This window comes from Pipistrellus kuhlii, unplaced genomic scaffold, assembly GCF_014108245.1.
Source record: "Pipistrellus kuhlii isolate mPipKuh1 unplaced genomic scaffold, mPipKuh1.p scaffold_m20_p_7, whole genome shotgun sequence".
NCBI classification, from domain to species: Eukaryota; Metazoa; Chordata; class Mammalia; order Chiroptera; family Vespertilionidae; genus Pipistrellus; species Pipistrellus kuhlii.
The window spans coordinates 34,461,744-34,483,421 of NW_023425573.1; the positions used below are offsets into that span (position 1 = coordinate 34,461,744).

Here is a 21,678-nt window from a genome sequence, read left to right on the forward strand (position 1 = left end):
CAAAGTCAGGTTTAACAGAGAGATTCATACAATGTACAGTTTAAATGTATCACTTATACAAAAATAAATTAAATTAAAATGTATAGGATCTAATCCTGGTTTGATTATTCTAAACGAATGGGAAGGCTTTTGGAATAAACACGCTAAGAAATCCAAAGGAAAGCACTTTAGTCTTAGCTCCCATGACAGTTTTTCCATCTTTCCCCCCCAAAGAACATTTCCAGAGCACAAAATAGATTCATAATTGTTTAATTAGATACATTTTATACATCCTGACATAATGGCTCCCATAGAAATAGACCAGTATTTTGTACACAAACGTTATTTACTGTGCCACATTCACCATGGACCACTTGAGCTGAGTGCAAACATGTGTACACCCTCTGGTGTGCGCGGAGCTCTGCTCCCACTGACACGTCGTTATCTAGGCTGACAGAGAACAAGATTAGACAAGATGGATAATTAAAACCCACAGGGTAATAACAAAAACGTACATTAGATTATGATGATCAACACTTCTCCAGCCACGGCTGTAACCAGAACCAAGCAAAAGAAGTTTTATCAGTTTCCCCTTTGAACCTGCCCCCCCCTCCCCCCCCCAGTACTCCATAGGATGGGATCTGATGAGTGACTGGAAGGCATGGGGTCAGAATAATGAGGAGCAAGGGTTTGGAAAATGACAACTTGGCATCTCTCATATTCAAAAAAATTCCATTTGTTTATCTTACTCTGAAAATACATTTGGTAAGTGTGTGTATGTGTTTTTTTTGGTCACATATAATTGATATAATTTATTACATATAATTGATATGTAATATGAAAAGGTATCTCATGTGAGTTTTATCTTTGCAATTGCCTGGAAAGTATGGGGTATTTTATTTTATTTTTCATTAAAAAATTTTTTTTGGTTAATCCTCACCTGATATTTTTCCATTGACTTTTTAGAGAGAATGGAAAGGAGAGGGAGAGACAGAGAGAACATTGATGCGAGAGACACATCAATGGGAGGGTTTTAGAGTAATCATGAGATATGACTTTAAAAAAACACAATAAAGTAACAGCAAAGTCTGAGGGTAAATTGCACCCTGGTGGCAGCACACAGAAGCAGAATAATTGGTGTCTGTCTGGGCTGGTGTGTGCCATCGATCTGTGCAGTCTGGTCACACCACAGGAACATCGTCCCTTCGTCCTGCTTTCCTTAATGAGCAGCTCAGACGGGAAGGAGTTGAGGAATACCTCACAGGGGAGGTACAAAGGAACATTGAGTCCTCCTCTATCCTCTGTCGTTTTAGGGGGAAACAAATAAAAGCACCCTGAAAATAAAAAGAATTACGTAAAATTCTAAAAAATAAATCAGGTTTTATCAAGAGGGACCTAATATTTGTTCTATCCTTTTGCTGTTTAGTCTCAAAATTTACAGATGAAAATTCTAACTAGAAATAAGTCTCCCAATTCTATAAACTGCTCTGTCAAGCAGAAGTAAAAATGAAATGAGGGATAATACCATTACATTCTGAATACTTGAGCGGGAGGCTTATGAAGCTGGTAATATGTGAGTATTACCTCAACTTTAATGGACCACTTGTATTGGAAGTCTAATCAAGAAGCCCGAGTCTCGAGAAATTCTAAATCTGGGACATTATAAGATGTGATTTCAATGGATTTGCCACTCTTTCTCATTCTCAGCTTAAAATCCTAATCAGAGTTTCAGGTGAGCTTTGACCAACATTCACCTCCTGATTTGTGGCTGGAACTTATTAACCAGTACAGGTCCTCTCTATTAGTTATTCTTTTTCTCAATTACAACCCAAACAGTAGTTGCTTCCTTGATGGGTGCTGATCCTCTCCCAGCTGTCTCACTGATGATATATCCATTGGTGACTGATGGATAGAGGACTCAATGTATCTTTATACCTCCCCCTTCTGACTTACCTACTGTAACACCTCTGCTTTGTAAAACTCCGCCTTATCTTAAGGTGAAACAGTTTGAGGCTGTTCACGGAAACACTAGTTAAGTACAGACCGGAACCACTTCACACCGTACTTAAAGCTTTACCAATTGGGGGACAGCACACTTTTAGGAGGAAGAGATAGAATTTTAATTCTAATGAAAATTATAGGCATGTCTCTCAAGATGCAGATAACAGGAAGTTGAGAAAAGCAATCAATAACAAGGGAAAATCTTTACTACCTCCAAGCAAACAACCTATAGATTTAAAATGGGATGCAACGGCATTGAGAAACCGAGGGTGGGGGTTGCTTAAGTGGAACACTTAGATCTGGCAATGGAATTTACTGGAGAATGAAATTTCCTTCTAAAGCGATGCACACTGCACACATGATGCAGGGTCCAGATCAAAGGAGGGATGTTTTAAATCTTGCTCCACATAGTAGAAACTTCAGAGCTCGCCTTATGCTCTCATAAGCAGTTCAGATTTGATAGAGGATTAGCCGTTATTAGGAAAACTTTGCTGAGAAATAATAACTAAAATCAACACCTTTTAACAAAATGTAAAACGCCAGTAACCTCATTGCCAGAGCTTAAAATAACACTTAAAACCTCATGGTCAGAATCTAGAATAAAAACCTAACTAGGAGTTAACTATATGTCATTTAATAACTAATCTCTAGGGAGATTAAAAAAATACATTTTTATAGTCACCTACATGCAGAAACTCAGGAATATGGTTGCAAGTTTCCTACAAAAGCCTCTGAATCCTGAGGGAAAGAACCAATCCTGAAGTATTCAAAACTCATTTCTGTCCCCTCCGTTTCGTTGGAACGTATAAACTCCTTAGCTTAAGTTCCGTATCTCTGCCAACAGCAAGGGAACTGCTTAAGATATGGTCATGTACCAGACAGAACCACTTGATGAGAATGGTAAAATAGGATTTGCATAGAACTCATTTAGACAATGCAAATAAGCTACTAGCTTCCTTGCTTCTGCTCCCAGTGGGATTCACACTGGTGCCACTGGGCTGGGCATAGGACAGTAATGCATATTATTATTACATTGTGCTTCACTCAGAGACACTTACACTTCTAGTGCCCCTCAGCCCAACCAGAACTGCCATCTGCTTATTGTTATTGCTTTCCAAGGCTTTAACACGGATGCCAAGCGTCCAAATCCAACACAGATATTGCCAGGAATAGGACACACCGTGAGGCGAGGTGCACGAGGGACGGTTCGTTATCTGGACGCGGGACGGGAGCTTGACAAGCGATGTGAACACAGAAATGGACCTGGCGCACCGCTTCCTCCTTGCCCTGCAGACACCCTACACAGTCACCGACACATCCAAGTAAAGCACATGTTGTTTCCTTTTTTTCCATCCACTTCAGTGACACTCCTGATGGTCCTGGTCCCAGAAAGTGAATCATGCCATGATACAAAAGGTCCGCCCTCCACATAAACCTATGAGCACACGTTAAAAAAAAAAAAAAAAAGATTTATTGTACATCTTTGCGTTTTTTTTAAGGCATGAACAATGGCGTACAGAGAGGACAGGTTCTGAGAAGCATCACGTCTCCATGGACAAGGCCCGCACGGGCACACCACATCCACGACACACTCCAGGCTGAGCCCAGGGGCTCCTCTGGGGAGGGAACGGCGCCTCCCGAAAACAAGGACCCAACGCACGGTTTATGTCACGTTGCTTTAAACTCTCCGCATCAGCTGTAAGCACCGGTTACAGTGTGTGTGTCTCTATAAACTCGTTAGCCTTTGGACTGTTACATTCTGCTCCTTTAAATCTTCTTCCCGAGGAGGGGGTGGATTTTATTTTTATTTTTTAATTTTTTTTTTTTTTTTTTTTTTAAGGAATATGGTTGCAGCAAAACAGAAAGGATCCAAACGTGGTCAGGGGCCTTGTCTAATGCACTTCTGAAAGTCCGTTAGAAAGGCGAATCGAAAAGCAAATGGCCGGCCCTCCGTCGGCCCAGAAACCACGCAGAGCTCTAAGGAACACAATTGTGCATAGTTAGCAATTCATTCGGAGCGTGATGTGTTGGCCAGCTCTACATCCCCGGGTTACCAGAGAACAGGGCTGTCTACTTTGCTAAACCCAGGGTCCTTTCGCAGCTCCCAGTAGGTGTCGTTGGAAACCCAGGCTTCTCTTTGATTGGCATCAATCACTTTCCTGTGAAAACAGAAAAAATCAACAACATTTAGACACAAATCACACCAAGGTGACCAGATGGTTGGCCCCTGCCCTTCAGATAAAGACGATGAAGCAGCCCGTGGTAACCATTCACAGTTCTTGGTAAGCCAGTTAGAGTCCTATCTGCTTACTGATGACTTGACTATTTTGGACCAGAAATGAATTATTCTTTTTTTTTTTTTTTTTTTTTAATATATATATTTTATTGATTTTTTTACAGAGAGGAAGGGAGAGAGATAGAGAGCTAGAAACATCAACGAGAGAGAAACATCGACCAGCTGCCTCCTGCACACCCCCTACCGGGGATGTGCCCGCAACCAATGTACATGCCCTTGACTGGAATCGAACCCGGGGCCTTTCAGTCCGCAGACCGACGCTCTACCGCTGAACCAAACTGGATTCAGCTATTCTTGTTGTTAAACATTTGAAATGGAGGTGGGTAGGGTCCTTGGGATTGGGGCTGAGGGCAGGAAAAAAAATCCCCTCCAGGCAGAGCTAGAAAGTGAAGTGCCCCAAGCAAAGTGTGTGCAATAGGTAACTAGAGCTTCAGCCTCAGACCCACAGGTAAGGCTGTGCCTCACTCAGGGGAAGGGAGGAAGGGGGGTGGGGGCAGGGGCGGGGGGGAGAGAACCAACCTCAGCAGCTAAGCTCTCTGCAGGGCCTGACCTCTAAGGGGGAGGCTGTATTCCTCCCCAGGGCAGTCAGGAGGCAGCTGCTATCAGGGAGATGAGACTATTCTGAGCTGATCTGTCCTGGCTCCGGAGGGCAGCAGATGGGCCTGGAAACTACAGTTTAATCTGTGAAGTAGATAGAGTCCTGCAAATAATCCTGAAATAATCACCCTGGATCACGCCACAGAGGGACCATATCTTAATGGACAGAAGCTCCCCGTGCCAGAAATAAAATTAAAGAGGAATGCAGCCAGGATGACCTTGTGGGCGGAGGGGTTCCATCCTGTCTCTGAGTGAAGGAGTGGGAACACATTTCCACCACCTGAAAGGCTGGAGCTGAAGGTCAAAGAACGTTCTGGGCTGGGAGAGACCCTTCCTCCCTCATGAACAAACAGAAAAGAGCTGTGGAGAAAAATTACTTTCGTAGAGACAGATAGAAACATTAATGATGAGAGAATCATTGATTTGCTGCCTCCTACACACACCTCACACTGGGGATCAAGCCCACAACCTGGGCACGTGCCCTGACAGGGAATCGAACCGGTGACCTGTTGGTTCCTGGGTCGCTGTTCATCTGCTGAGCCACCCCCCGCTGGGCAAAAAAATGATTTTTATGCTTACAAAAGGTTTTCCTAAGTGCACAATCTGGTCCAGAATTTTCACTGCCAAGGCCATTTACTGAAATCAGTTTAATTTTTCTTTTTTTTTTTTTCTTTCAATTTTTTTTTTTTATTGATTAAGGCGTTTTAATTTTTCCACCTTTCGGTTCCTTGGACATTAAACTATCCTTCATTGTCTCTGGCTGGAGTTTCACATTGCTTATGGAAACCATTTGCACAACGTGGACTTGTGAGGCGCATGAATTGACTTACTTAAAAAATTTTGGTACATGTTCAAGGTTGTTTTCTTCCATGTAGCGCCTTCGGGATCTCTGGAGTTCCTCCACCCTCTGCTTCTCGGCTGCTGCAGCTTCTAGGTTTCCTTCTTCCAAAAATCTAAGCAGAGAGCAGTTCATCTTTTAATAGAGCATCCCCTTTCCCGATAAAATAAATGATCTCATTTGCGTAACATTACATTCTGGTTCCTGGGAACAGTGACACTGGAATACAACATCCCCTTGCCCTGCTCCAGCCCACACTGCCCCGGCCTGCCACTAGGGGGCACACTTCCTGTGTGTGTGGATGGAATAGCACATGGCCGCACCCTGGCAGGAGGGAGAGGGGAGTGGCGTGGGCGTGAAGACTTCTCTGTGCTCCACAGGGTTCTACAGCCTGAGGTCTCCACGAGCTAGAACAGGGTGGAGCCCCAGCGGGTGCGCCTTTCCCATATAAACAAAAAGCACTTGTGAAAGGCCACAGGATGGCGGGAAGACACTGGCTGCTCCCCATCTACTTTTAGAACAGATTGAGAAGGAAGGAGTTTTCTCCTGTTTTATGGGAAGAGGGTAAAACTGATGAAAAAGAAAAGGTAACAGTTGGGGGAGATTACAAAAGGCCACAGAAAGGAAATGCATTGTAAATGAAATTCAGAAAGGAAGTACGGAAATAGAATTGAGAAAGAAAGAGCAGACCCGGTGGTGATTTGCAAATATTTAAATTCCAAAATGAGAGCAAAGACCAGGGATACAGTATTATGATACACATCATAGAGGATGCTTATATGTGAATGTCAAACAGTGAGACTGCATGCTCTGGATTGGGGAGGGATGGGAGGGAAGAAGAAGGAATACAGGAGACCTGAGTAGCAGAACATATCAATCCTGGGAATATTTTGGCGGAAGACAATAAAAACCACAAATACACCAAAAATAGAAAACGATCTTGGATGGACTTTGTATGACAAGGATTTGGAAAAAAGTAAAATTAATTCTGTAAGAATGAGCAACACGAGTACAGAACTATGTAAAAATAATAAAACATACTCGTATGAATCAGAAGGTATTAAAGGTACTGTATTTTGAGTACATCTCACACCTTTGAGATCCAAACCATGTTGGGCAAACTCCAGACTTTGATTAAAAGCGTTTGTATAATAGGTACCTCTGTAACTTACTATCTCATTCTTCAGTATAAAAGACACCCCATACTTCAGAGCAATAGAAGTACAAAGGTACAAACCCTGGGTGAGGAGTGATTCTATATTTAGCAGAGAGAGAGAGAACATTCATGAATTTGCAGGCTTTTGGTAAATTTGGGGGTTAGAGGGGAAACTTTTGTTGAGCTAATCTTCTGATCACCCTATGAAGGCTGCTTTACCCAGGGTGGGAAACACAAACATTTCTGAATAAATAAGGGAATGAACAGATGATTCAACAAAGAAATAAGTGATGGTGGTGCAAGTAAGTCTCGATGACACGTGAGGTACCTGCCATGATCTAGTGTCCATTTTTAATGCCACTGCTACGCTCACCTCTGATCTGGCCGGAACCGGGCGTCTGTCGGCGGGAGGAGGTCCTTCAGGACAGGGTCTAACTCGTTGAGCTCAATAGCAAACCTGGTGAAGCCGTAGTAGAGCTCATAGTTGGTTGGCAAGGAACCTGGAATATGAGGTCAACGAACCATCGTGAGAGGCAAAGAGGTTTAAGACACTTAACCCTGGTGTTTAATCCCAGACCATTAGCAAATTTGTAGTCATAAACTAGTAGATGATAATTTTTTTCAGGTTATATTTTGTCAGATGGGAAACTTTATGTTGATGACCAGTACTGACAGATTCGTATAGTATTTAATAGACTCTAGCCTTTAAAATAAAACTCTGCACATATAATATATAGTAGTTTTCACTAGCTAAGCTACACCATAATTTCTCTCTCAAATACTCAGCGAGGTAACTAAATGCCAGGATGATTAGCTGTGAACATTGAGATTTCACCAGAAACGCTTTACTTCCTTTTACAAAAGAAAAAGATGCACATCTAACTAATATTTATTGACCTTTTTAAACCAAACTCAAAGGCAGAATCTTTGTACGTGTTGCTTGTTGAAGGATTCCAAGCGCCTGGAGCAGGGCCTGAAGCACCATCAGTACTTAATCAATCACTTCGGAATGAACCGCCCACTCACTTGCAGGAATGTGACATACACTTGGCGGTCACTTAGGGAACTAACAGCTAACATTAAGGTTAGGGCTGAACTGCCAACACGGCGATGGAGATGTTTGTCAGATGGGACTTGTCCCATTTATCCTTGATATTCAATGACATGCTAGTGTATTATCAGAACCTGAGGTGTTTTATTACATGTCAGCATACTGCAGCTTTTTAAAAAAAAATATTTTATTGACTTTTTACAGAGAGGAAGGGAGAGAGATAGACAGTTCGAAACATCGATCAGCTGTCTCTTGCACACCCTCCACTAGGGATGTGCCCACAACCAAGGTACATGCCCTTGACCTGAATCGAACCTGGGACCCTTCAGTCCGCAGGCCGACGCTCTATCCACAGAGCCAAACCTTTTTTAGTAACGCATTATCAAATGTTGGGGCTTATATAATGCACATGTTAAATATAAACAGAACTACATTTGCCTTAGCATCTAGGTTTTTAACCTCGTTATTAAAGAAAACATAGGTGGGCCACATGGGGCGACCTGACATTCCCTCCTGTCCCTTCTCAGGTGCCTCCTGAGGCAGGTCCCTCCTGGGGCCTCACCTGGCCTCCAGACGCACTTTGCAGAGGGGGCCACTCCGCAGTAGAGTCCCTCATGCCATTTCCCGAACAGCCGGTGCACCACCTTCCCCTCCTGATCCATCACCACCCCCTGGACTTCATTCACGTTGGAATTCCAGTAATTCACCTGGAGAAAGCAAACCCAGTGAAAGCACTGATCTCTCCCACAACACCGATCCCTGTGATTCCCATGTGAAAGATTTTCTTTCTTTTTTAATATATTTTATTGATTTTTTTACAGAGAGGAAGGAAGAGGGATAGAGAGCCAGAAACAGCAATGAGAGAGAAATGTTGATTAGCTGCCTCCTGCACACCCCATACTGGGGATGTGCCCACAACCAAGGTACATGCCCTTGACCGGAATCAAACCTGGGACCCTTCAGTCCGCAGACCGACGCTCTATCCGCTGAGCCAAATCGGTTTCGGCTGGAAGATTTTCTTAACCTTAAAGTGTCTTATTCAAACCATTTCCAGAAGTGATCTATCGCACGGCAGTATGACACAGAGAAAGCTCAGCTTCTCTCTCAACTGAACATTAATTTATAGGTTGGGCATTTCTTCCTCAGTTCCTCCTGTCTCGAACTGTCCTTCTGCTGGTGGATTTGAATGATTTTCAATCGGTAATGCTAGGGAAGTAGTTTGTGAAATACTGTTCACGTCGCTGTAAATGGCTAAATTTCATCGTGAGGACCCTGCTCTGGCTCTCTCCCAGCCAAGCTCCTCCCCAAAAAGGTGTGAAGTCGGTGGGAATTTACCGGCAACATCCCATGGCCCTCGCTCTAGATCAGGCCCCAAGTATGCAGAGCCCTACACTTCGCCATCCACATGGCTCGAAGCCTATCCACAGCTGCACAAGCCTTTGCTTTGGAGTCACCCGCAGAAGGGCAGACCAGTCTACAGTGTGTGAATCTCTAGGCCTGAGGTGGCTGTTTGAGGGGGTGGGGACAGAGCAAGGATGTGGGGCTGGATCACCTATGTGTGTGTGAGGCCCTGCAGCGCAGGACAGAGCTGTGGGGGAGGGGGAGCAGAAGGGCGGGGGGGCCAGTACTGGCTCTCTGTTTGGCTCGAGTTCCGAAGTGTTGGACCTGGCCTGGCAGGCTTTGCTATGAAAGGTATATATTTTTCAGGATTAAAAAAAATAATAATAATAGATCATGTTATATTTGACAGGTTGTAGGTTTGATTTACATATTTCAAATATTTACCCATATGGCATAGGGATTTCATTTGGATTCTTGCCCTGAGCTTTGAATATAGCAGGGCAGACCTAGACCAAAGTTTCTCACAGCCTACCAAATTGAATGCATACATTTACTGTCATCACTCATCAGAGCAAATAACAACCCTGGCTCTTCAGTTCTGAGCCACCTAATAAACCTACTTAAAAAGAGGGGGGGCGGGGGGGAGGAACATGTTAAGCTAAAATGAATATATTCCATTAAAGTGAACACGACCAGAAGAGAAAATTTGAGTATTAAGGCTCCAATTATGTTCCCTGTTTCTAGAATGAGATTGGGACTAGAACAGAAAAGGGTGGTGGAGTTTCTGGACCCAGATGGAGTCTATAGCACCCCTACACAAGCTCAGTGATGACCCCGTGTTCCACGTCTGAGCAGAGACCAGGGAAATGGTGCTCTGCAGGAACCTCCATCCCAAACATCCTTTTTTGTTTGTTAATCCTCACTTGAGGATATTTTTCTTTAAAAAAATACTTTTATTGGTTTTAGAGAGGAAGGGAGAGGAAGAGAGAGATAGAAACATCAATGATGAGAGAGAGAAACATTGATTGGCTGCCTCCTGCACTGAGAATTGAGCCCACAACTTGGGCCTATGCCCTGACTGGGAATCGAACTGTGACCTCCTGGTTCATAGGTCGATGCTCAACCACTGAGCCACACCGGCCAGACTGGAGAATGTTTTCCCATTGATTTTTAGAGCTAGTGGAAAGGAGGTAGGGAGACAGGGAGAGAGAAACATCAATGTGAAAGAAACATACCAATTGGTTGACGTTTGTGCACACCCTGAGCAGTGTCTCGGATCAAGCCTGCAACTGAGGTATGTGCCTTTGACCGGGATTGAACCTAGGACCCTTCTGACTATCTACTGAGCCAAATTGGCTAGGGCCCAGACATCCTCTCTTGTAAATAAAGGTAATGTTTTTTCTTGAACTCATCTGTATTATAATAGTGGCAGAGTTGGGCAAGAGTATTGTGACTGGAAGCTACCATCTATATGCATTCTCAGAAAAAGACAACTGCAGTATAATTAGGTCCCTAAAATAGATCACTTGAATATGTTGTAATCAAGCAGGAATGAAAATAGGAATGTAAACCAGAGAACTTGTTATAGGCAAAAATAGGAATAGAAATAGAAGCCAGAAGACTTATTATAGGCAAGAAGTGTTTTCTGGAATTTTACTGAATGAACTGCTGATGGGTTGCTAAGAAAGAAATTCTTTAAGAAGAATTTTTTCCCCCCCTGTCTTGAGATGGTGCCTTTTTTGGCCTCCACACACTCGGAAGTCTGCCCACCTTGAGGAAAGCCATCAGTTGGTTTTGGTTCTGCTTTCCTACCTGAAATGTTCTTAAGTATCAATGATACAGGACAGACCTTACTTGAGGCTGTTGAATGTAATTGGTTTATTTCCTCCTCAGAGGAAGAATATCATGTTACCTTTCTTTACTGTGAAAGTCATTATTTACCTTGACAAATGTGAGTTTGCAAATGCAAACACTGCTTTTGGTATTTCTAATGGTTACTTCTCCATAATGCTCTATCCACCTCCGCCCACTGAGAATGTTGTGTATGCACGTGGTGACTTTATTCCACACATAGCAATCTCCATACCTGGCAAAGAATACAACAATGATAAAAAAACAATGAAATCACACATATATATTATTATTTTTACTAATGAGAATATCCTTTGGCCAAAGCCTTCCTTTCCCTCATTTTGTTTTCATTTCTTTGTTGAACTCTTCTATGTGTTCAAGGACATTTACGACATGATTCGTTCACTTAAGGAACAAGTCAGTGCTTTTTATGGGCCAGGTGCTAACCTACGAAGGTGAATAGGGCCAGTTTTTGCTCTCCTGGAGCCAACAGTGTTATGGGGCAGATGGATGTGCCAGCAAATACTTGTAACAAGAGATGATGAGGAAGTAACATGAGTGCACAGAAGTGGGAGACCGTAGTCCTTAGATCTGTCTGTAATGTGGGCTGAGTGTCAAGAAAGGCTTGCTAGAAGAGGCTGGGGAAAAGCATCAGAAGTCAAAAGAGCAGGGCACACCTGGGGCCTGAAAGTGGTGTGCTACAGTGAGTATGTGTGGTGGGAGGCTAGGGAGAAAGGTGTTGTGTGCAGAGCAGGGAAACCTTCAAGACCCCTCCCATGCAGGCAATGGCCACTGTGGAAGGATTGTAGGCAACAGAGAAGCAGACAGGGCATGCATTTAAGAAAGATTACTCTGAGGACATTGTTTCCGTTTCTAAGTGAACATCAAAGCTGCAAATGGTTCTTTGGGAAAAGACTGATGTGCATAATAACTAAGGCAGCATGAATGTAATGCAAACTCCAGGGAGTAAGGTTACAGATTTTCTGCCAAGGAGCAAGGTGGCATAGCTTCAAGTCACACTTGCATGTTATGTATATTTACAAATAAAATGTCACTTCAAAATTTAAAAATGTTTTTAAGTTTCTAAAAAAAAAAATGAATTGGTATGATGTAGGAACTATATACCACTGAGAAAATTCTTCCTTCCTCATGAGTTTGCAAATATTGAAAGTTTATTTTGTGGTCCTGGGAATTCCTCTTTCCCTACCTTCCTCCATATCCAATTAATCAGCAAATTCTGTCATTCAAATAGACAAAAACCAAACCAAACCAACCAAATGAAGACGTGAATGAAACTCATCAAGCCTTTGGCTTTAATGAAAACTTCAATTAATTTGAAAAAAAAAAAACACACAAAAAAAACCCTTCAATTAATTTGAAAATATTTAAAGGTTGGGATTTTACACCTGGAAGCCCACTTGTCAGATGTGCTAAAAAGGCTATATTCTAAGGATTCTATTACTCTTCCTTAATAAAACTACTTCAAAATTAAAAATAGTCCCTGAATATTATTGAAGATTAACTCAAAATGAAATTATAAATTATATAAGAAGAAATGGATCAGAATGAGACTCTTTCATATAAAATGCAAACTAAAATGGTGACGGGGACAGGTAGGTACCTGGTGTTGACTGATGACTGAAGGACATGAAAAAATAAATAGGAAGCTTAGTGCATATGGTAAAGTTCTTCCTTGTTTTTGTGGGAGAACATTCTCAGCACTTCGGTAAAACTAACAGATGCTTTGGCCATACAGGGAAACAGACCCTGGTGCCTTCTAGGGTTCAAACACCCATTTCTGATTTTGAAAAGCCGGTAAGAGACCAAAAGGATGAAGAGAGAAACCTACTTTGGAAGCATGACATTCAGCGTTCCCACAGGCAGGATTTCCATCGACTTCCCCCAGAACTTGTTCTTCCATCTGATATCTAAATGACACAGGCAGAAAACAAAAAATATATGTTCTATAGCTAATGATTTATTCTATGAAAACTAAATTTTGTATTAGACTTAACATTTCACAAAGAGCTTTTGTAATTACAATTAAATATATATATATATATATATATATATATATATATATATATATATATGTTTTTATTGATTTCAGAGAGGAAGAGAGATGGAGAGAGAGATAGAAACATCAATGATGAGAGGAAATCATTGATTGGCTGCCTCCTGTGTGCCCCCAACTGGGGATCAAACTTGCAACCCAGGCATGTGCCTTTGACTGGAATTGAACCCGGGACCCGCATGTCAACGCTCTGTCCACTGACCAAACCAGCTAGGACTGATTCTATATTGTTGATTTAACATGACAAATGCCCAAAGATGGCCCAAAGTGAAAAAATTAACTGTGAACAAAAAAAATTCTACTATCTATATTTCTTCACAATACATGTTTCATATTTGTTTTCAACTAACAAAACTGGGGAAAGCCTGGAATAATACATGTGTATATATGTGCACATTCATATGTGTATGTATACTTTACTATGCCTTATAATCTAGATAAATATTGTTATAAGTTTTAACTATGTAGTGGAAATAGTTTATATAGAGGCAAGTGAGTTTATAGCAAAATTAATGGCAGTATGGATTTACATGCACATTTATTTGAAGAGTTATATGATTTGGGAGACCATTACACAAATAAAAATCTCTAAATACAGATAGAGTAGGTTATGAGAAAGTGAGATTAACTTAATGAATATGTTCCTACACTGGATGAGATATGACTCCAGGGCCAACACTTCATCTCGCATGACAGCTTTATGTTTGCCTTGTGGAAACTCAGGTTTACCTGTGCATTTATAATAACCACCTGGTCCCATTGTGATGAACTGAGGGAGCTTGGTGCTGCCTCCACCAAATTTCTGACTCTATGTTATGACCAAGAAATGATTACTTTTCTTATTTTGCAATAAAGTGTAGTTACAGTGCTCTATCATTCTGAATGTTTTCAGATTGAGGAAGTGTGTATATATGAGAAGCAAATGAAGCATCCTTCCAAACATAAACTATTTATACTTAATATTATGTATTCTTGCTAAAGGGATTTTGAAACATTTTATTTTAGGCAAGTTGGTGACATTCTGGTTGGACAACAGGCGTTGATCCAATAGACTCCAATCTAAACACCTCAATGACTTAAAGACCAGAAATCAGTGCAATATTTATATACTTAGTAGACTGTCACCACATATGATGTGCCACAGAGCCTTCCTTCAGGACTAAGATGTATTTGTACACCTACAGGAAGCAAGAAAATAGCAGATAAAATCTCCATGCTTAAAATATAGACAATGAGGCACCACAAGGTAAAGTGATAGCCCCGAGCTGGCACAGTCAGCTTGGAGCTCTGCTGTCCCTTAGGGCTTGCTTTCTACACAATCTCATCTCCTAGATAACATAGTTTAATATTTAAAACAGGAAATCTAACTTCTTAAACTGAGCCCTGCATCAATTACGAACATTCTCCAAGTTCCAAAGGTAGCAATGTAAACTGAGGTCCAGTTTTGGAGACTAGAAACTGTCTCATTGGACAATCAGTTGGGTGTTTAAGTTGTAATTGAAAAACAAACCTTGCCAAAACACAAAATTCTTGGATTCACAGTGACAGGCAGAAATGGGTGGATGATGGCTAACCTGGTAATTGAAAACAAAACAGAAAATTTTAACATCAGTGTCAAAACTTCAATAAACAGCAACTTTTTTTTTTTTTTTTTTTTTTTTACTATACATATTGGCTTCTGCTAAATAAAAACTACTCAGCTCATCCATCTCTATTAATAATTTTTCCTCAAAATACACAAGTAAATTATTGAACCTTGAACTTTTAAGACTTCGTGTTTAAACACAGAGAACAAATATATTTATAGGGGGCAATTATATAAATAAATTGAGTTGTCCATTAACTAGTATCTTAACCCACCCCAAACAGAGGTTTACAAAATATTTTCATCCTCAAACTGCCCAACTGCCTACACAGAAGCCTCCCTGATGCAGTGGGGCTTACCTGTTCTGAGAAAAAGCGGAATCCCTTGTCCTCTCTAATGCATTCGTAAGTCTCCCCGAGGACAGGGTTGAATGGCTTACTTCCTGCTCTGAAATAGGTAGAGCAATATCCTGAAACTGCAAATGCAGCAATAAGAACCTGTTAAAACATTTAAGAAAGGAAAATAATATAGGAGAGACCACTTCCAGGTCTGTTTGTCCCTTATTCCTCTAGATTTTATATTCCCCACCAATGGGTGCTGACAGCATGGCATCTGCATTTTCCATTATTTGCGCAGACTCTTTATACGCTCATGGGGGAAAACGAAGTTAAACGCCTCTCAAGGGGATCAGCAGGCAATAAAGGCCAAGCATTTTTCATTCAACTGTCCTCCCAATTTCCTGAGCATCACAAGTTCAAAGTTTCTGAAACCCAGTTTACAGGGTCTGCTGTCTGCACAATCTTAGCACCGTGTGCACAAGGGTTGTGGCTGTTGGTGCTTTTCAGAGGGCAGGTCAAGTGTTGGACAGTCACGTGGAACAGAGGCCAGGGCAAAGCACTAACAGGACGTTCCCTTCTCAGACCTAAGTTCCCGAACAAATGGGCTCTCTTGGCATTCAGGGAAAGTTAACAAAGCAAAGCGAGGCATGCCTTCACCCCGTGAGAAGAGTGATTTTTATACCCTAACTCTAGAAACACTCGGGACCAAGCGTAAGTCACGAAGTGTGTATCCTCTAGTGGATTTATGCAAATGGGCCAATTCCTCTCTTACCGATGCAGTGAGAATGTTATGCAGAAACCAACTGTGCCATCACAGTGAACTCTGCCTCAGCCCAGGCCCGGGGTTGACAAATGCCCGCAGAGCACCGCTCTGCTATTTGTTACCATGCGCTCATAGGGGTCGTCGGTCTCCGAAGCCTTGTCCAGAAGCTCACTGTACTCCATTTCCTCGCAGAGATGCTGCAGAGTGTTGAGCGGCTCGTTTAGCTCCACAGGCATAGACACTTTAGACAGGTCTTTACCAATGTTGTTCCTCAAGATATTCCACAGGTTAATGTTACTGGTGTCAGGACACGGAGCTGGCAGGCATGTCCGGCGTCCATTTCGGAAGGCCCCTCCGGTAAGCTCCCCATTCAAGACTGAAATCAGGAGACGAGAATCATGATGAGAGATACTTTGCTTTTCATAAAACCCTAAGGGAAATAATGCTTTCAAATAATTCTGATTCTGATTATTACACTCCCTCAAGAATGAATGGAATTATTTCAATACAAGGTTGCTAATAAAGGCACAAAATATTAGCGTACAGTTTTTCAAACAGGGTGTTAACTATATAAAATATTCAAGAAAAAAGAAGTCAAATTTTTAAAAGTTAAATATATTTAATAAGAAGGATTCCAATGTTTGGTTTAAGCAAGAAATAAAACCCCTTCACAATCATTACCTAACAGATTTTAGAACCATTTACCTTAACAGATTATACAAATACAAAATCTATCAAACTATCAACTATAAAAAGAACAATTAATTTGGGAGAGAGTGATTGTTCACTGAAACACCAGCCTTGTAATTTAGCTTGAAGAGAGAAGAACCTGCAAGCTCAAAGGATGCATACTTTGCCGAGAAATGTTGTCCGCAACACTGGTGTTGTCTTCTGAGATATTATCACTCACATCACTGATGTAAGACTCATCATCTGAAGCCTAGGGAAGGAATAAATATAGAAAGGATCAGGATTCTTGTTCAGTATTGAAAGCTCAGGATTCTTGTTCAGTATTGAAAGCTCAGAAAATCAAACCATTAAACACAGATGTTGCTCAAATGAAAAGCAAAGGTCATAGTGGGAAATGCATTAGACATATGTGCAGTGAACACTTGAGGGTTTTCCATGAATATAGAATGGCTCAAAATAAGTAGCTCCCTGTCTTAGCAGAGGTGGGAGGCTAGTACATAGCCAAAAATATTTCAGTACAAGCAACAAGGATATACAAAAAAGGAGGCCCTATGACTCCCCCTCGACTCTATGAGCCACTGAATTTTAGAGAGAAAGGATGAGGAAGAGAGAAAAAGAGAGAAACACTGATGTGAGAAACATCAATTGGTTGTCTCCCATACATGCCTTGACCAGGGAATTGAACCCACAACTTAGGCTTGTGCCCTGACTGGGAATCGAACCCCAATCTTCTGGTGTATGGGACAATGCTCCAACCCACTGAGTAACCAGGCCAAGGTGACACCACCACCTTGGCTGTACTTCTTGTGCAATAACCTGCTTCATTTCCTCTTCATTTCTGCATTGCCAGTGTCTATGCAAGGGGTCATCGGCCTTCCAGGTGAGTATGCCCAGAACTTTGAAATGGAAATAAGGTCTCTTTCTAAGAGATAAGCTGTAATCATCAGATGATAGGCAGAACCCAGATAATGTAGTGTCCATTTTGACTGTAATTTGATTGAAAAGGATTAAGGACTGGTAAGCAATGGGAGCTCAGAAAAGGAAGAGTCAGAAAAGAAAATGCTAGTAGCATGTCTCCAGAATGGTGGTCCCTGGGGCATAGAGACTGGATCACAGACACAACCCATCCATGTGGCAGCGTGTCCCTCCTTATTAAGGAGATGGAAGGTTGAAGCTATTATATCCTGGCCTTCCTGGTCTCAAGTTCACTCAACTCACTTCTCCTGCTTCCAGTCTTCCCTTGCTCACCAAACAACCTCCTGACTACAATTAGGCTTCCCATGCAGATATGCATACAGGGAAGGAGACTCTAATCAGCAAGCCTGATTATTTTGTCTATCTGATAGCATCAATTATCACTATGAATAATTAAACAAGTACTCCGTTGTAAATGGGAGTCTGTGAATCTGGTAATGCATGACTAGGGACCTGGGAGGTAGGTGCATGGCTTGGTGCACTATCAAATTTAGTGCCTGATAAAAGATTTCTATTTTACCTTTCCTTCATTATAAAAGTGATATATGTGCTCATTATTTCTTTTCCTTTTCCACTTATTTATGTTTCTAAAATCACTGGTAATTACAAACATCCCAAACCAACTACTACTAACTGTCAGAATGTGTACACATATAAAAATATCATTTAGCAACTATTTTTTTATTTTTTAAAAAGCAAAATGCAGTACAGATTTTCAATCTCAAATGATAATATTGCTAATCAACTGTGTGGTAAAACTTTTGGCTGCTGCTCCCTGCCAAAAAAACAAAAACAAAAACAAATCCTTATTTGACAAAATTTCAGTAAAAGAGTACATTTCTGCAACCTGACCAAATAAGAGATTCCTTGTTGCCACAACCTTGTCAAGACTCGTGGGCATGAAAACAATCCAATAAAACTTTTATGATAGTCAGCGGTAACCTCCCCACATCATAATTACCCAATTAAATATGCTAGACATTATCTTTCTAAGTTCATCCTTCTAACTTCACATTTATGTCTTCGGTAAAGATATATTTATACATAATATTCTATATAATATTAAAAGTCTAATATGTTAAGTGTCTTGACCATTCATTCAACTGTTTGACCAGTCGCTCTGATGGGCACTGACCACCAGGGGGTGGGGTAGACTGCCAACAGGTAGGTTAGCTTGCTGCTGGGGTCCAGCCAATTGGGACTGGGCGAGATGGGCTGGACATACCCTAGGAGGGGTTCCTCCCCAGCCTCGATTATGCACCAGTGGGATCCCTCAGCCTGGCCTGCACCCTCTCACAATCAAGAACCCCTAAGGGGATGTCTGGTTACACAATCCCGCAGGCCAAGCTGAGGGACCCCACTGGTGCACAAATCCGTGCACTGGGCCTCTAGTATTATATTCAATATAATACGTGTGCAAGCATGAATGATGACTCAAATTCTTTCATTCTTTCTACATTGATTAGCTAGTCTCCTTCTATATAATACTCTATATAATCAACTATTTGGTTACCCTAAATTATGAATCATGCAAGAAAATTAGAAAAAGTGCTTATTTCTTTCCTTTTATGTATCAAATTTAAGAGTCATACATTGATGTTCAGAAGCATTAAGTGCTCAGTAAATGGGAACTAAGAGTTTTCATGCTTTTTGCCTTTGTTACAACTTGGATATCTTACAATGATGTTTAAAAAAGTCCTAGAGTCTCACTTTCTTCAACACAAACTCACAGTTGGGGCTGGCACACCAAGGAACCTTACCTCATTCTCTGAGGAGCTTGCAGAGAGGAGCACCTCTTGGGCATCAAAGAACTCAGAGACAGATTCTGACATGGAGAGGCGGCTCTCATTTGCTACTTGCTGTGACAGAGGGAGACTGACATGGATTTGCTCACCAGCCTACGGAAGAGAGAAGCATATGGTGCAATCATTATTGGTACAAAGAATAGCTATTTGTTCAAATTAGACCATGATGTGCTACTCAGATTTCTAGAGAATGTCACACCATATGTTAAAAATGTGGTGACCACAAGTAATTTTCAGTTGCAACTCAGAAATGACTGCATAAATGGCCTTCCAATATGTCTAAAGAACGTGAAAGGCATAGTTAAAAGGTGCCATGACTTGATTTCAAATTTATGCTTAATTGATATTAAGTGGAATTTAACAAATTGGGTCCCTATCAATACCTCAAACTGATTATAGTAATGAGTTCATATACTTACGTCTGTCATTGCTAGCTATATTCCAATTAGTATACTAAACCTCAAAAAGTATTTGAAGAAACCACTATAAATATTCTAAGAAAACAATCTACAAATTATTAAAACAGAATATATAAAAGTCATTTTGCAAGGAAACATAACTAGAGTATTAAAACTTATTTCAAACTGTATTTTTCATTCAGTAAGTGATAAATATAATTCTCAAGGAAGATATTTAAGTTTCCATTAAAATATGTGTAAGAGAACTATATATATATATATACACACACACACACACACACACACACACACACACACATATATATATATATATATATATATTTTTTTTTTTTTACATATGTACATTCTAGTAAACATTTCAGGTTTAAAAAAGATTCAAACTGAGACTGTTAACTAATATTTAAATGATAGAGTTTTAGAAATACTTCTAGATCCTGGACAGCTGAGCAAGCATTAGTGTCATCAGAAATCATGGGTCTCAGGCAAGTGGGCAACTTAAGAGAAGCTGCCTTGAGATATTTCTCAAGGAGTTAGATGGAAGAACTGTTGCACTTGTAGATTTCTAGTAAAACATGTTTTTGGCACAAATCTGACCTTCATATTAGTTAAAACTCTCACCTTGTTGTATGTAGGACTGTATCTAAAGGTCTAATATCACTGTTGAAATTATAAAAATTATTGTTTTATCCTGGTGATAAATAATTTCATAAAATGTTAAAAAAAATAATTACACACTTAAGTTTAGCACACATATTGAACATTCAATATGTGGGCTAAACTTAAGTGTGTAATTATTTAAGTGTGTAATTATCTTCTTACCATTTCTTCAAAAATTCTTCTGAAAAAATGGAATAATAGAACCTACCTCAGAGGGTTATTGAAAGTGTCAAATGAGATAACACATGTAAAGGTGTTAGCACAATGCCCAGCACATAATAAGCATTCACTTGACATTAGCTATTAATTATCATTAGCTGCAGCAACAGCAGCACCATTCGTATTATCTTAGAAAGGTCAGATGACTACTTAGATAGGATTTTAAAAATAAACCTCAAGAACATGTTCATTTAGTACTTTCTCAGATAAACATAAAAACAAAACAAAACATTTCATGAGCCATTTCATCATATGAACATTTCAAATAAAGACTGAGACAGACACAGAAAATTCACCAGTGGGAGTAGACATAAACAAAATATTCAGTGGCATCTGGTGAACGTAGGAATAGATAAAAATAGACTGATCACCAAGAATGTCAAGCTCATGTACATCCTTCCCTCCAAAGAATACTGAACTGTTAGTAACATGAATATTTATCCAGGGAATGATATTAATAGTGCAAGAACTGTACAAAAATAAACAAAATATGCAGTAGATTGAGATGCTATAAAATAAGTACTCCACATCTATTAACATTGAGCCTTACCTCATCAGGGCTAGGGATAATATTTACACTGACAACCTGATCACAAATAATAGATTCTGAGTGTATTCTGCTCAACCGACTCCTCAGTTCAGCATTCTGGTTGAGTGCCTTAAAACAACAAAAACCGCACATGTAATTTCAAGTTAATAAGCAAGCATATTACAAAACAAGCACATGGGTACATTTTAGACAACAAAGACTATGATGTTCTTAGCTGTGACTTTTCGAGTCATCATACGCCTGATCCTACTGGTAAAAGGAAAACAAATGGCTCAGAATTAAGAGATTCATTTTTGTGTGATATAAGACTACTCCTCAGTAGGTTAGAGGGTTGAAAGAGTTCATGGATTTCATAAAAATGATTCATGGAACTTTCTCTCCCTTAGGTCAGACCCATTACACCCAAGCCCATCTACCACCACATATATATTACATTTTAGACCTTGGGATAAAAGCTATTAATTCTTTCAAAAAAATTTTTTTTGTTCTAGTC

The 21,678-nt window shown here is 40.6% G+C and overlaps 1 protein-coding gene across 7 annotated transcripts in view; it reads right to left on the reverse strand.

Annotated features, from left to right (window-relative positions):
- Positions 1–233: 233 nt before the first annotated feature.
- Positions 234–21,678, reverse strand: part of OSBPL6 (oxysterol binding protein like 6) — a 168,732-nt gene continuing 147,287 nt past the window's right edge. For 5 of the 7 annotated variants that reach the window (XM_045575225.1, XM_036420723.2, XM_036420722.2 and 2 more), the window contains 12 exons: positions 21,186–21,293; positions 19,296–19,433; positions 16,723–16,810; positions 15,993–16,246; positions 15,129–15,266; positions 14,695–14,758; positions 12,960–13,038; positions 11,201–11,345; positions 8,481–8,625; positions 7,241–7,367; positions 5,704–5,826; positions 234–4,139 (listed from right to left, as the gene is read on the reverse strand). In XM_045575225.1, the coding sequence (XP_045431181.1) occupies positions 4,031–4,139; positions 5,704–5,826; positions 7,241–7,367; positions 8,481–8,625; positions 11,201–11,345; positions 12,960–13,038; positions 14,695–14,758; positions 15,129–15,266; positions 15,993–16,246; positions 16,723–16,810; positions 19,296–19,433; positions 21,186–21,293 (1,518 nt within the window). In that variant the 3' untranslated portion in view covers positions 234–4,030. The remainder of the gene's footprint in view (positions 4,140–5,703; positions 5,827–7,240; positions 7,368–8,480; positions 8,626–11,200; positions 11,346–12,959; positions 13,039–14,694; positions 14,759–15,128; positions 15,267–15,992; positions 16,247–16,722; positions 16,811–19,295; positions 19,434–21,185; positions 21,294–21,678) is intronic. The other 2 variants (XM_036420726.2, XM_036420728.2) reach the window with 1 other exon arrangement.